This window comes from Pteropus vampyrus, unplaced genomic scaffold (assembly GCF_000151845.1).
Source record: "Pteropus vampyrus isolate Shadow unplaced genomic scaffold, Pvam_2.0 Scaffold231, whole genome shotgun sequence".
NCBI classification, from domain to species: domain Eukaryota; kingdom Metazoa; phylum Chordata; class Mammalia; order Chiroptera; family Pteropodidae; genus Pteropus; species Pteropus vampyrus.
In genome coordinates this window covers 210019-226544 of record NW_011889012.1, presented here as the reverse complement: position 1 = coordinate 226544, position 16526 = coordinate 210019, and the positions used below count along the sequence as shown (strand labels likewise).

The following is a 16526-nucleotide window of genomic DNA, read 5'->3' as shown; positions in this document are numbered from 1 at the left end:
AGTTTCTGTTTGAAGCAGAAAGATAACAGCTATAAGAATCAGAACGTGTAGAATCTAAATGACGTGTATCGTTTTATGATTTGTTCTATAAGATACTGATTTCTCAGCCTAGCTTAAAATGCTGTGTCACTGACAGGCATCTTTGAGTGTCGGTAAGCCATCCCTTTTGGATCAGAACAGATTCTTCATACACAGCAAACCACCGTGGGGATTTTTCTGGCTGGGCTCAAATGGCACCATATAGCTGGCTCTTAAACTATGTGAAATGTCATATATAAGAGGCGTTGAAAAAAGCAAGTTGGAAAAAGAAAAGAAAGTTTTAACTTGGTACAATTATTTTCTTTTAACACATCACATTAAAAAAAAAATTCAAAATATCACAATTTTTCACCCTTACCCCTATTTTGAGGAGTCTGTAGATGAAGCCTCTCTTTGGTCTGAGAACTGATTCTGTTTTGTCTTCCAGATCTAATGCCATACTTTCCTCACTTTTACTTTCGTTGATGTCCTTGAAACATTCAGATTCTATCATCTGCATCCACAGAAGAGCAAGACAGAGCGGTGGAGACACGGCGAGGTTGGTGAGGTCGGGCGGCCACCTCCCACCCAGCGTGCTAGCGCCCTGGGGCCAGTCCAGTCCTTGAGGCCTACTTCCCCTGATGCTTGGCCTCTTCTTGGGTGAGGAATGTGGCTTCCTCTTGCCCTCTCTCTGAGCGTACCCCCAGAGGTGTCACTACCATAGGAACCATGGTGCCAGCCAGCCCTGAGTAGGACTCGGGGCTGGCAAGCCACCACTGCACCCAAGATGTCCACCTCCTATGACGGGACCAAGGGCAGCTGCAGTGAATAAATTTTATCTCTACACACACGTATGTAAAATAGCTAAAGACTATATTTTAAAGAGGAAACTACTGTACACACACACGTCTCATCCTTTCCGCCTTTGTCTTCGTAACTAGCGTTAGCCCGCTGTGCTGTAAAGGGCAGTACCTCATTCTGCCAGGGTATGGAGACACAGCCCGTGACAAACTGGCCATAGAAGGTGTTGTCAGCAGTGTCCAGGCAGACCCCCTTCACCGTGGAGAACCGCTCGATGTCCAGGACGTCCTTACAATAAACTGCTTGCGGCTGTGCACCGGGAACAAGGATGCGCTGCCCGTGAGGTCACGGGGTTGTCACTGTCCCCGCCGACTAAGAATACCATCCAGACCTGGGCCCCCATCCCGCTCCCGTGTCTTGGCCAAGCCCATCTGAAACATTTCCTGCCCCTTCCCCAAGACATGCTCGGCATCTCAGACCCGCAGACACCGTCCCCTCCAGCTCCCTCGCTACTGTCTCACCCACAAACCTCCTGAGGCCCCAGCATCTCTTGTCTGCCGTGGAAAACGCATGTCAGACAGAGGCCGGGTGAAGAAGGTGGGCCGGGTGCTCTTGTTGGGACACTGAGAAGGCCGGAGGCCATTGGCTATGGATTCCGCACCCGCCCCGGCCCTCGGCTTCCTCCCTTCACGTGACAGCCCCCTGGAAGGGTGGGCCTGGCGAGGGGGTCGGTGATGCTCTGGGATAGAAGCGGCACTGCTGTCCTGGGGCAGAGGCGGCTGGCCAGCACGTTGGGGCACCTGCCCACGCCTCCGGGGATGGGGAGCAGAAGGCGCTGAGGGCAGCCACAGTAGGGCTGAGCCCGTGCCAGAGGCACCCTGCAGCTCTGAGGAAGTCCTACTGCCTACCAGGACTTGCACACAGATGGCTGTGATGACCAAAGGAACACGGTTCCCTAGGTCACTGGTTGGCCCGCTCTGAAAGCATCTGTCACAGGGTGGGGAAATGAAAGCTTCAGGAGACAGCCCAGGGACAGGCTCACACGAAACTGCCTGTCACATGACCATCTGGCTCTCCTGTCACCTGGCCCCCACAGGTCTCTCTGGGTGAGTCTAATAGAACCCCCAGGTGCCCTGAGCCTCAGCGGGTGTTTGCTGTCACGCCTCCTGCCTCAGAGAACTCTGTCTCAGGCTTGTCTTCCCTGCTCCGGACCCCAAGCAGCCACAGAGGTGGACAGAAGGCTCTCGGACCAATGGCCCATCTGAAGCCCCTGCCTGGCTTTGCTCTACCGCCTCTCTGTGCAGGCTGGGACAGTCTCCCTGGCTGCGGAGGCCTTGCTCGCTGTCCTCCTTGGGGCCCAACACCTACAGCTGTGTCTGGCTGGTCGCAGGCGTTCACTAAATATGTGACGCGTGAACTCATCCAAAGGAAGAAGTTACTATATAAGCTACATGGATATAAAATAAACCTAAGTCCCGAACGGGACAACTGAAACGATTTTAACTGCACATCTTACTCCCATCACACCCTGCAGAAACATCACCTTATCGTCACATTTCTATAAGATACCTGCAGCAGACTGTTCCCGCAGGGATTCCCACCAGAAACTGACCTGTGCCAGCCCTGGGCCAGATACCCATTTGGGCCCCTCAGCTCACTCACTAGCAGGCTCAAGTGGCCACTCTGGGGCTCTCAGTGTGGAGCCAGGACCTCTGAGACCCGTAGTGGGGAGGCCGATTCCAGACTAAAGAAGGGAAAGTGCCAGCACCGATGTCAGAAAGGGACGCTGGTAACAAGGAGAGCCTTGTGGGGCATGCCAGGAGATCAGGGCTGAGATTTCTCGAGGGCAGTGACATGCGCTCGGCTCCACCAGCAAGCACGGCCCACAGCAGACACCAGGCCGGAAGCCAGAGCACTGCCAGGAGGGCCTGGGGGGGATGGGGGGAACGGGGGAGCACCGTGAGCAGAAGCCACGCCACGTGGGTCAGGCCAGCCATGTCCCGGGACCCCAGGCCCCCACAGCCGCACGGTACTCACGTCGGGGCAGAACGGGGGCTCTAGCATGTTTGCCTCCAGCCGCCTGAAGTTGATGTCCTTGAACACGGGGTGCTGTTTCACTCCGGCTGCTCCGTCACCCTTGCAGCCCAGGCGCTGTTTGGGGTTCTTGGTGAGTAACTGCAAGAAGCAGAAATGGAGTCAAAAAGCTCCAAAGATGAGAAAGAAAACTCAGAAAATCTCCATAATAATCAAAAATCGGGAGAGGGGGGAGAGGAGCACTCCATCTAAATGGTCACTCAAATTTCCAAGTACTGACCAAACCCCATTCATTCAGATTCTACTAATTCAGAATACGTGATGCTTCAAAAAGAAGTTGAAATTCAGTTGTTCCTCTGAGTGATCAATAAATAGTTGGCTAAGTAAATCCTTCAGTAAAAACAAGTTAACCCTATAAATATTAGGGGAATTTTTAAAAAGAAACAGAAACTAGTACTTCAGAGATACCACGTTAACGCTAAGTTACTCAGAAACCATTTTATTCTTTTCATTAAGTAGATCACTAAGGATCTCAGGCAAGAATCAGCAAACCTACTTCTAGAAATTGTACATTCTTAAAATTAATAGAAAGTATCTCTTTCAAAAGTATTCCTTATAAATGTATAACTGTCCCTAATTAAATTGGGCCTTCCTCCACAGTTATCATCAAGCAGCACGGGAGAGCCCTGGACTCTCTACCGTACAGCATGGACCGGCGCTGGGGAGCTGCAGCCCAGGTGCCGTCTCTCCGGCTGCATGGTTTTGTACACAGGTTTGATGGGAACCCCAGGAGCCCCATAGTATCTGTGCTGCTTCCGCATTACAAAGGTGGAGCTGAGACCTGCAAAGCCTAAATAACATGGACCACCTGGCCCCTCCCAGAGAATTCTGCTGAACCCTGGCCAAACAAACCCACAGCCAGCACGTTTACCTGAATAGAAACTGAAGTCCCAGGCAAAGGCCAGAGCACACTGGGCCCCAGCTCGCCCGTAGCTCCCTGGCCGCACCCCCAACCCCTGCTGTCTGTGCTCTGGCAGCGTGGCTCATGCCTTCTTGGCTCCCCTCCTCAGACTTGCCATGCTGAGTCTGCCCTGGGCTAGCACACACACTCTGCCCTCCATCTAGAAAACTCTATGTGTACGGGCCGACTCCTACTAAACCCCTCAGGTTCCAGCCTCCTGCCTCAGAGCATCCTCCGCCAATCTCTCAAGCCACCCGTCCCTACTGCCGTGAATACATCACTTGGGTGACTGCCTAGTGCCGTCTTTCCTGCCTCACTCAAAGCTTCAGGAGGCGGAGGCTGCTTCCTCCAGTGTGCCCAGCACCAAGCCAGGGCAGGGCCTCAGTGACATGTGCTCTGTGCACTTACTCTCTGCATGCTTCGTTAATTAAATGGGAATGGAAGTGAAGGGAAATGCCAAACACAACTCCTACATCTCGAGGATTGCATGGCCCTGTCACCAGGCCTGCTGCCAACACGCCTATCCCATGGCCTGACCAACAGCACAGGGCAGAGGACAGCACCTTGGACCATGGTCAGATAGCCTGGGCTCGTGTTTACTCGCTGCCGCTGACAGTGGGACATCATGAAAGTCAGGCTCAGTTTTTCAACTATGAGCCTGAGATTATCTGGAAAGCCACTGCGAGGATTGTATGGGCTAATATGTCACAGAGCTTCCGAAGCCACAAAAAGGTATCCAAACGCCAGGTGTCATTCTCCCTCCTAAGCAGATTACCGCAAAAGCCGACTTCTCCTCCCCCTCCCCCTCTTCTCTCATCCTACACAAGCCCGACTCTGACTTACTCCTCACCCTCTCTGCCTGGCACCCTCTCCGGTGCACGGCCACTCCCTCAGCACACAGGCCCGAAGCACCGGAGAGGGTGCCAGGCAGAGAGGGCGAGGAGCCCGGCCGAAGCCTGCAGCCCCTTCAGGTGTCCTCAGCAAGGGGCGCAGCCCGCCGCCCACGCCCCGGGTGCTCCTGTCCCTTCCGCTCTCCTGTTTGGAGCGACCTGGCATCGTCGGACGCTCCTCCTCCACTCCGGCCGTTGGCCGCTAACCCACCTAAGAACTAAATGCTTCTGCTGAGGAATCACCAAGGACTCGCGTCACTGAACGCTCCAGGTCCCCAGCGATCCCGTAACCACGGCTCACAGATGCGGACACCCGAGGCCCAGACAGGGGGGCTCTCCGCGAGAAGCTGAGGCTCGCGCCAGGCCCCCGCCTCGAAGCCAGCGCTCAGGTCACAGCACTGGCCCCCACCCAGACGCCACCTTCTTTCCCCAGCACCTCCAACGGAAAGGCATTCCTTCCTCCTAAAGGACTCAGCAAATTCTGCTTTTTACCATAGTTATTTTGATGTTTGTTTTAGGCCTGCCTTTAACCAGTGAGCTCCTTAGGGGCAGGCTTCATTTCTAATTTATATTTTTATACTCCCGCAGCCCTATCAGAGTGTAGGAAGCACTCAGTATATAGTTATCAACTGAACATAAACAGTAGCTTGGCCAGGATGTTATTAAATATAGAGTAGCTGACTAAACACTGTCAGCTCCAAGCAGAAAGAACTGGAAGAAAGGCCTCTGGTCCCACTGTTTAATGATGGGCCACTAACACACATAGCGGCATATATGGAAACAAAAGGAAAAAGAAACCAATAATGACCCTCTAGCCACTGTCAAGTCACATAAGTCACTGAAATACACCTTAACAGGTTTAACTGTCGGTGATTCCAACACACCTCCCTCTCTGTGGCCTCCTCTCCGAGGACCTGGTTCACTGTCCCTGCCCCATGCCCGTCACAGCCTAGACTCTTCATGACCAGCAAGCCCTCCACCTGCCGTACTTCCAGCAGCTTCTTCTCTGTGTGTCCCCCAGTCTAACTCTGGCGAGGAGGAGCCATGACTCCAAGCTGTGGCTCCTGGGACGGGAGGAGCATGACACACAATGGGCCACCGGTCTCACTTTAAAGCATGTGGGCCTTTGACGCTGCCCAGGGAGTCACCCTCACGTCCCTGCATCTCATCTCTGGGCAGCCTGGTGTGCCTCCTCTCCTCACACCTCCAACAGCCCCCTCCCACCTTCGAGCAGCTGATGACCTCAGCGAACACAAGCCTCGCGAGAACAAGCTCCTGCTACACATCTACGGCTCCTCACCACCTGCACCCTCTCTCCTGTCCACACCCCACTGGGCGCAGCCAGGGCTTCGCCCCTGCCCTTCTCTCCTCCCCCCATCCCTGCCACAACTTAGACTTCCCCCATCACAAACCCTGCAGGTGCCACCCTCCCACTTGTCACCGCTTTGCCACCACGCAGGGCTAAGCCCCACTCCCTCTCTCACCCGAACCCCCCCTACCCCCCCCAAAGCCGGGCTGGCCTCCCTCCGTCCTTCCTGCCCAGCCCCTCCTCCCAGTAGCCACTCCCCTCGGAACCCTGGAGCAGCTTAGTTCCCAAGGTCAGCGCACACCTCGCCCTTCCCCCATGGCCGACCCGTCTGACAGTCCCCACATCTTCCCCTGCTTCCTGTGCATTCCCACCACCCTTGAAGTAGAACGAGCATTGCGGACCCAGCTCCTGTCTGTTTCACTCACTGCTGGATCCCCAGTGCCTAGCCTAGGACAGTGCCTGTCCCATAGGAGATGCTCAGGACTCCTGGCAAATGAGTGAACGTGAATGAAAGGGTGTGCCGGGAAAATCCTAAGAATGGCCTATGGTAAGTGACAGGGAACTGCCTCCATACACCCCATGCCCGGGCAGCCACGGGCCCCAAGGGAATGAAAGCAGCAGCCCCGCCCAAGGGCACTTGGGGCAGATCCAACCACGCCTCGGGGGCCCCGTGGCCCTGCTGCCACACTGGACACAAGAGCAGGCACATGGCAGGCAGGCCGAGCCAGGGTGTCTGTCAGATGGCACCCCTGGCAGCTGGCAGGGAAGAGAAACGTGGGCAGAGAGGAGGAAAACTTCACTGTCAAGTCTGCCAAAGACGCTGCTCGATGTTTAGTGTCATGTGACATCGGTCAGCTGTGTTCTGAAAACAGCGACCGTGACACTGCTCTCCCCGCGGCAGCGCCTCAGAGAAAGCCACCAGCGAGCTCTGCTCTGCCTTGCTCAGCCCAACCCAAAACCCACTCCCGCCATCTTCCCAGATGCCATCTGGAACTTTCCCTAATGTCCTGTCTGACTCGAGAGGAAGCCCCACTGGCATCTGCATCAGGAGACACGGGAAGCGACCTCTGCTGGCCTCTCCCGAGCCTGAGGGCCTCGCTGCTACATTTGCCCAGCGACAGCGAGTGAGCGGCTTAGTTCCCAAGCTGTCCAGAGCGCACCCACCATCCTGCAGATGGACTTGGCGTCCTCCGAAAACTTCTCGGAATACTCCTCCGTGGCAGTGTTCACTCGCCGTTCCACCTCCTCCCGTCTGATTTTCTCTTTGAATTTTCTGAATGGAGAATGTCCCTGAATCATTTCATATATCAGACAGCCAAGTCCCCACCAGTCAGGACTAAATGTATAGTTTTCATTATTGAGAACTTCAGGAGCTACATAACAAATACAGGAAATTTAAATTAAATTAAATTTGGTTTTAAATTTTCTTCTAATTCCAAATGACACACTCTAAATGTAACGTTTGCTACAACATGGATAAACCTGGGAAACGTGTTAAGCAAAAGCAGCTGGACACAGGACGCAGAACAGTGTGCGATTCCATCTCTAGGGGCCGGTCGGTGGGTGCAGGGCCGGGGGTAAGAGGTGAGGGACGAGGCGACTGTTACGAGTACAGGTTTCTTTCTTGAGGTGACAAAAGTATTCTGAAATGAGGGGTGGTCTCTGCACAACTCTGCGAACACACTGAGACCCACCTAACTGTACACTGCAGATAGGTGGGTTTACGGTATGTGAAGCATATTTCAATAAAGCTGCCATCAGAAACAGTATCCATTCGCAGAACAGGAAGTGAGTGGTCCTAGAGTGACCACAGAAAGGTGCTCTGGGGAAGACCCCGTCCCCTGAGGGGTGTGCTCTCTGAATGCACAGAGCCACGCCCACAGGTGCCCATGGCATTGGCCATCTGTTCACCACACGGTCAAGACCTCCAGCAGCAGGTGACGGCAGAAAACAGTGGGCCGTGGGGTGTTACTGAAGGACTCTGCAGAGGCCCTCGAGTCCCTCCTTCATGTCAGAGGCCACCCCTGGGACAGGCTGGCACCGCTGGGCTAGGAGCTGGGAGGGTAGTCCCTGGAGTTGACCCAAGGCCAGGCTTCAGAATAACCAGGGAACAAGAATTCGCGAGGCATCTGCGAGGCTAGTGTGCACATGGGCGGCAGTGGCAGAGTGAGACCTGTCCCCCTGTGCAGGCCCTGCCGTTGCTGAGCCACATGGCCTTAGGGGCCTCACTGTCATCTAGGAGCGGGGTGGCTGGGAGGACTCCCCGCAGCCCAACACAGGCTGGGTCTAGACTTCAGACACCACCTGGCCACCAGGCGGAAGGGGCCTGCAGGTGCTCTTGCGTTCCCACTTCTCTGTGTTCCGAGGGCTTGGTGCCCACACAGACAGTGCAAGCCTTGCTGGGGGTGTCTCGTACGTACCCATGTAGCCGACGGTTCCGACTCTTCCTCGAATCGTCCCCCCTTTGGGGATCTCTATGGCTAAACCAAGATCTGAAATCCGGATATGTCCTGTGTGTGTTCAAACACATTACACAAATCACAGGGGCGTGCTGACACTTTATGACAACAACACAAAATGGGAGAAAAACATCTAAAGAACATGGATAGTAATTTTAGCAATCCACACCTGGAAACATTGAAATCTAAAATTATATTGAACTTTTCTACTTTTAGTAAAGTATCATCCACTGAGTTCAGTTCCACTAACAGCAGGAAATTAGATTTCTCCCTGGCTGTTGACCAGGAAGCCCTTTAACTACACACAACCAGCTGATAAGATACAAGCACTGGGTTTAGTATTTTACTGCCACATAACTACCAGATACTTAAATAAAACTATAATAAACACTATGCCAACTACAAAATAGCAAATGAACACTTTCTGTCAGAATACCAGTAGGCTTTTACGCAGGGACAACCACAGACGAGTAATATGGCGTTTTTCTCTGAAGAAATGATAACAGAGTCAGGAAAATAATAAATAAAGGAACTTCACTTAAAACTATATTATGTGTTAATATCTTTATATATGAAGACTTAAACAGTTATTAAATTGCTTATGAAAATAATAAATTACAGGAAACATTCTTTTGAAAGTCTAGAAAAATAAAGCAAGCCTGGAAACAGACGCCCTGTTCAGCTTATTCACCTGTGTCCCTAGCTTCTAATGTAGTACCTGCCATATAGCAGATGCTCAATGCATACCCACTGAAGGAATAAATGAACCGACCAGTAAATACTTACTGAACACTACAAACATGCAGCAGGCCCTCCACGGCCCTGAAGCAGTTTCACATCAGTCTACATTATTCTAGAGACAGAACTTGGACCCCTGCCTCAGGCTATACCACGCCATGAGCTGTGTCATGCCCCGGGCGCACGCCCACGCTGGGAGGCAGGAGGGTGGAGGGGTTAGAGCAGATTCTGGAACCACATAGCCTGCGTTCCAGTCCCAGCTCTGTCATTTATTAGCACATCTCGTTTTGCTCCTTTCATATAGAAAGATCCCCTCAACAACGTAGTTTTTATGTATTTTATGTTTAAGTAGAGCACATGCATGCTGTGAAATTAAGTATTCCTCTTATTTTTCTACTAACAAAGTGATATTTTAAACTGAGAAATGAACAGTAAAACCACTGACAAACTACCCAACACTCTGAGTTGGAGAACACGTCTGACGGTGGGGCTGCAGGGAGCAGGCACACAAAGCCACGGCTGGTGGGAACACAAGCCAGCACAACCCCACTCCTGTGCCTGTGTCCCGGAGGCACTAGACAAGATGAGAAATGACAGGTGCCCAAGGCTATGCACTGCTGCACTAATGGAAACAGCCCACCCTCTCCTAGTGAGGCCAGGAGAATCAGGCGGTGCGTCTACAGGCAGCGGGACTAAGGGATCCAGAAGGATCTCCACTCACTGTTGGAGAGTGATCTCTGTTACACAGTAAGAGGGTAAAGTGGAGAAAAATATTGTAATTATGTTAATATCATTAGGAACTAATATTTTCAGCGTTAGGAGAAAAACACGCAAAAATGAAATGAAAAAGTTAAATGAGAATTAGGAACATCAATATGAATCCATGATGAATATTTTCCTTTAAAAAGAAAAACAAGACAAATGTTTTCTCTGTCCACTGACAAGGTCTAGGAAGAAGAGCCAACAGGGCAGCAACGGGCATCTCGGCGCCCACGCCGTGGCCTCACAATGCCACTTTCCAGATGCAAGGCCGGGGCCCTTTGGAGAAATGGTCGATCCCAGGCCTCGGTCAGCACGTGTTCAAGATAACCCTAGAACACTGAAAACAGGAAGTTATGAAAGCCCACTGGACACTCACTGGCCGAAGATGGAACGATCAACATCAAAAAGAATGATGGCTCCAATGGATTAAATCACATCGATGTGTTAAAACCCACAAGTTCATATGACACGGAAAAATGAAACCTCATTGCTTGCCTTGGAGAATGATCGAGAACAGAATACTCTGAAAAGTGAAAGTATAGGGAAGCAGTGTTCGAGTATTTCACCTGGTTTTCCTGAACAAACGAGTATGCAAATGTTGATGAAGCAAAGTTCTTTTTTACAGATGAATCCCAACAAATGGGTGCAAAAGGAACGACAGAATCAGAATATCGCCATTTTATAGTCCCAGTGAAATGAGGTATCTCAGCAATGACTGTTAAGCCATTAAACGAAAGGCCGGCAGGATCTGAATAACGCGTAGATCAGGCTGACAGCATTCGAAAGCACTGACCAACCTGAACACCACGAAAAGAGTTACTCAGCCACCGCCTGCCTCCTTCTGCCCTGCGACAGGAAGCACACACGATGTCTGCTCACCCATGACCAGACCTGGAACTATTCCAGCCTCCAGATCTAACTGTGGCTTACAGGAAAAGCGGTGGTGCGGGTGGGGGTGGGGAGCACATTAAATCCAGCCCAAGCCACACCATGGGAGATCAGAGGAACGTCCGGGTACTACGTGCTGGGGCCATAACGAAGTGCCACAGACCGGGGGCTTAAGCCACAGGACTTTACTTCCTCACGGTCCTGGAGGCTGGAAGCCCAAGGTCAAGGTGTTGGAAGGGCTGGCCTCTCTCCGTGGCATGTAGATGACAGCCCTCTCCCTGTGCCCTCACCTCCGTCCCTCCCGTGTGTATCTGTGTCTTACTCTCCTCTTCGTATAAGGCCCCCAGTCATACTGGGTCAGGGCCCACCGCGATGTCCATATTTTACCTTAATCGCCTCTTTAAAAAACTTATCTCCAAATACAGTCACATTCTGAGGTCCTGGAGGTTAGCATTTCACCACATGAATTTTGGAGGGACACAATTCTGCCCATAATACCTGGTTTCACAAACAGATAAATAACAAAAAGAAGCAGGGAGGAGGAACCTGTAAAAATTGAAAAAGGCTCAACGAGATAACAACCAAACAAAATGAGGTTCACTGAATAGTCAATTATAAACACACTCGATTATAAAAAATTTATGAGACAATTAAGATTTAAAGTCTATGGACTATCAGGTGATATTAAGGAATCATTAAATACTTTGGGATGTAATAATAGTATTGTTTTTATGTTTAAAAAACAGAATGCTTATCTTAGATAGAATAGGATGTGATTTCCTATAAAATCACTGTCAATAACAAAATGCTACTGGTTTTTACACAAACTCACTATTTATCCCACTCTTTAGGAACACGTCTACTCCGCAAAACTGAGGCCTCTGCTACAGACAATATAAGCGCGATATAGTTTCCTTTGTTATCACAACCACCGGCCGAATTTCCTAAGTCAAGTCCCCCGTAATTTGTAAGTTTGCAAAACAGAGCGCTGCCGCTTCAGGATGGTCAAAGGGTAAATGTACCTCACACCTAGGACAGACAATAGCATCTTTCCTCACCTAATTCTACCACGTAAGTCAAGTTCTGCTTTAGAGACAAAAACAAAACCTCAGAAGCTGTCCAGCAGGGAAATGAAGAAGTACGCAGAGGAGCATGTGTTCTGTGGCTTCTGGCAGAAACCAGTTCTTAGGAATCTTAATTGCATGACAGCAAAAATCCTCAAATCAATTGCATTTTTTAAATACTAGAAACCAAAGTATAGCTAGGAGTACATTTTTTTCAATTAAAAGAATAAGAAAACAAGAAAAGATTAAAAGTCTCCTGAAATCAAGAAAAGCAAACAAAGTTTGGTCATTGCTTTCTGTTCTTAACTGCAACATGAGCAGGTCCACGGCGTGTGAAGAACAGTAACGGGCAACGCCCAGGAACGCTGCTGGGCTCCTTCCTCTCGCCAGGGTGGACAAGGCCGTGGGGAGCCACGAACACTGACCACAGCTAAAGAGCCTAAGGATAAACAGGATGACCACGGGAACGGAACAGAGCCCAGACACTGATCCACGCATACAAAGATACTTGATTCACGACAAATGTGGCACTCCAAAGAGGCAGGGAATAGATGATCTCCCCAGTCAACGGTGCTGGGTCAACTGGTGACACATTTGGGAAAAGTGTATCTTAACCGCTACTTCACACCACACAGAAAAATCAGGTCCAGATGGATCACAGAAGTGAATGGGAAACATAAAACACTGATGTTTTTGGAAGAAAATATCAAAAGTTCTGTGGTATAGAGATAGGCAGAATTTTCTTAATCAGAACACACACAAAAAAACACCACACATAATGGGACAATAATTTATAAATTGGAATGTACCAAACTACAAATGTCTGAAAACTTCTGCTTCCAAACAAGGAGTAGTGGCTGATACAACACTTGCCCTCTTGCCAGAAATAACTGAAAAGACGATCGAATACACTGCTGGACGCTGGGCCCAAGGTAGCCGCGGGCTGTGATTCCCGAACGGAGAGGGACAAGCGGGCTGGGCCCCACCGCCTTCCTGGCGTCCCTGCTGGCATCCCGCCTAGGAGCGACCTTCAGGTCACGGCACAGGAGGGGGCAGCTACACAGAGCAGGTGGTCTCACTAAGGTCAGAAGACAGAGGCTAGACCTCGAGAAAGACAGGTCAGCTCGACTTTGTGGGGGAACGTTCTGGAGAGGAGGGAGCTACACAGAGAAAGACCTACCAATACCCGTATGTGGTTTCCTTAAGGCCACTTACGGAACGAATAAATGAGGGGCTTCTGAACAAGTCATGTGCTCAGACGGTGCCACAGGGAACAAGACTACAAAGCAGCACTGAGAAATGAAAGGAGCCCCGCCACCCACAAAACCGTCCTGCGCGCATTCGCTGAATGACTTGATATTGTTACGATGTCAGTTCTCCACAAATCTGCTACAGATTCAACATAGTTCCAATCAAAATCCCAGCATGTAATGGCTTTTTTTTTTTTGCAGAAATTGAATGATATACTACAAACATATTAAAAAGTATCAGCATCAGTGGAAAATCTGCTCCCCACGTTCTGTTTTCACTCTTGTTAGTTTATGGCTTTCCCTTGGTGTTTACGTACAGATACGAAATACGAATATGCACTGCTACTTCCTCTTCCTTCACTCAGCAGACAACATGCCACACGCTGTTCTGCGCCTTACTTTTTTCCAGGTAACGGCATACGCTGGAGATCACTCCCCACTGCACGCAGAGTGCATCCTCCCTCTTTAAGCCGTTTTAATCCCCACTCTGATCAGCAGCACAGCGAGAACGAACCCCAGGGGGTTGAGGTTGGGTTTGGGGCTGGGGTTTGGGTTTGGGTAAAAAGAAGAAAAAGAAAAAAGAAGAGTAAAAAAAAAAAAAAAGAACGAATCGCAGGCCGGAAGCCGGAAGCTATGGGCGTGACCTTGGCAAAATCCTTCCAAATCTTGGTATCGCCTTCCATAAAAGGTGAATTCCTTCCCTTCCTCACAGGGCGGCTGTTTCACGCACACACGGCATGACAAGCAGGAAGCGCGTGGCAGAGTGGAAAAGGAGCCCATGCACTGGAAGTGCCCGCGTGGCCTTCAGGGCCCTTGCCTTCAACCCTGCCCTCCCCTTGGCGGCATCCTGTTGGCCTTGTCACATGCTCTCCACTAGACTGCAAGACTTCTCAGCCAAAAGATCACCTGAAAAAAGTTCCCTCTCAACACTTAGGTGGTTACTTGTTAACATAGCAGCTTGTTAACACGCAGAGTGCAGGTGTCACCCAGAGAACCCAGGTCTGAATGGGTGCCCGTGCCGCCAACAAGGGTCCTTCCAAAAGGCCGTTCCTGTCCACTGTCGCAGGGCCTCCACGGCCAGCATGAGAGCCCACGAGGCATCTGCACTCCTGCCCAGTGACCTGTGCTCTGCCAAGGGGACAGTACCCAGAGCATCCTGGAAACACACGTCCAAGGAATAAAGCAGGATGTGGGTCAACAGCGAGGAAGAGGAGAGAGAAAAATGTCCTTTCTTTCACTTGACCTTGGTATGCTTCTAAAGCCCAATCATTAACTGAAAACTATGACCATCACTACTTCTTGCCTGAATACAGGGGAATGGCAATGTTATCTATATTATCATTTTTAAAAAACATATACCCATTTCTTTTTGTTGTAGTTTCTATTCTGCATTAACCAGCTAAATCCACATTAGCTTTGTGTCCAAGTCCCACTCAACAAAGTCTATGCTTTAAACGTGAAAGGCTCACTCACTTACCATGATCATCAAGGAGAATATTCTCAGGCTTTAAGTCTCTACAAAGGAAGAAACAACAACAAAAAACTCAATTATTCAGAAGTTGAAACTGACCCATCAGCACCCAGCAGAAATAACCACAGCTGTCTCTACGCCGTGAGCAATAGCAAGAACGGCAGAGAACAAAACCATCCTTTGTGGATCAACTTATGAACCTTCTGTGTCATCACAAGGCTTCGGTCATCACGTGGAAGGACGAGGAGTCGACAAACAACGTACATGTGACAACAGTGTAAAATGGACCACTTTGCAGACTACACGGATTTAACTGAAGACGGTTCGGTTTTGAAACGCACAGCCCAGCAGTCAGGAATGAGTCCTGAATGCACGTGGCTCAAATTCTCTTTTCGTCAGGATACTTTTTAATGTGTCAACTGAAAATTCCCCATACTAGCAGAACTCAGTTTGAGGAGTCAAAAAGCCATGGAGTCCAATCCTGGCTCTGCCCCTTATCAGCTGTGTGACCTCAGCTTCTGAGCCTCAGCGTCTCCCCTGCCACGTGGAGGACCGACACCCACTCTCACACGGTGCAGCGTGTGGCGAGGTCCACAGCAGTGACCGTTACCGTCGCTCTTTGTGACGGCCGAGGGACAGCACAAGCTTCCAAACGACGTAAATCACTAGAGACCAAACTGTCTGAAATGCAGTATCTCAAACTACTTGTTTGTTTTTTCCCTTAAAAAATTATTTTTCAAAGCATTTATATTTTACCGGTTTCAAGTGCATCCTAACCACAACAACCCATCTCTCCCGTGCATCGCTCCCAACCAGTGGTCATGCCACTAAACCCACAGGGAGCCGAAGCCAGCGGAGGGGACACCACCACTGAAACACGTGAGGGCGGCAGTGGGCAGGAGGATGGTCTCAGGAACGCTCCAGAAAGAGGGGCCCTGGCCAGCACCGAGCGCAGGCCTGCAGCGCAGCCCCCAGCTGCAGTCAGTGCAAAGCCTCCTCCGTCAGAAACAACGCCCCAGAAAAAGAGCAGACGTCACCCGCTCAGAGGCTCACGAAGATGTGGGCGCATGGACGCCCAGCAGCATTTCTGGTAAGACACATGTCACCGTCTCCCTGGGAAGGGGGACAGGCAGCAGAAGGGCGGAAGTGGTGGCTTCGGTCTGCACTTTCTAGCCATGGGTAGATGCTCCCGCGTCATTTGGGTGGGATGATGAGCATTTTTGTTTTTTCCCTTTTTCTTTCTGTAGTAAAAAAAAAACCCTAAACGCTCACTGCTCAGAGCGTGAGCCAGCATCGCTGAGAGCTCGTTAGAATGCAGATCCCGGCTGGCCACACACTCCTGACTCCCAGCCTGCATTTCGCCTGGTCTTCCGGCCACCGAGAAGGTGAGAAGCCCTGTCCCGAAGCAGTCCCTCCAGCACCACACCCAGCTGGGAGCAAGCACTGCCTGTCAGCGGGCCCTGAAAGGCAGCCACAGTGTGTGTCGCGTGGGAACAGCAGCACTGACAGCGCATATGGAGTGCACTCCGCGCGCCAGCACCTGTGCTGGAGCTGTCACGAAACCTCCGTGGGCAGCAGCGAGGTTCGGGGCCACGCAGAGCGGAGTGACAGCGCGGACAACCTGCTGGCACACTGTGGGGTACGGTGAAGAGGAAAGCACGGGCTAGCGTGGCCACAGCTGGAAGTTTCCAGAACTCTGGCTTAACCGGAGCTTTGGTATGACCTAAGTATTTAGAACATGGTGTGGAAAAATAGCTCCACTCTATTCGAAAGGTATCGGGAGCAACGGTCTGGATGGGGGCGGGATAAGAAAAACACTGCCCTGAGTTCTGCTCAGACAGTTTACAGCTGACAACCCTGGGGTCCGTGCCGAGCCCCGAC

General features: G+C 51.0%; 1 protein-coding gene across 1 annotated transcript in view; it reads right to left on the bottom strand.

Moving 5' to 3' along the window:
• The window catches only part of GRK4 (G protein-coupled receptor kinase 4), a 49387-nt gene that overhangs the window by 2162 nt on the left and 30699 nt on the right, over positions 1 to 16526 (bottom strand). The window contains exons 11-16 of the mRNA XM_023519669.1: positions 14652 to 14689; positions 8434 to 8523; positions 7178 to 7386; positions 2857 to 2994; positions 991 to 1152; positions 398 to 532 (exon numbers count right to left, since the gene is read on the bottom strand). Of these exons, the coding sequence (XP_023375437.1) occupies positions 398 to 532; positions 991 to 1152; positions 2857 to 2994; positions 7178 to 7386; positions 8434 to 8523; positions 14652 to 14689 (772 nt within the window). The remainder of the gene's footprint in view (positions 1 to 397; positions 533 to 990; positions 1153 to 2856; positions 2995 to 7177; positions 7387 to 8433; positions 8524 to 14651; positions 14690 to 16526) is intronic.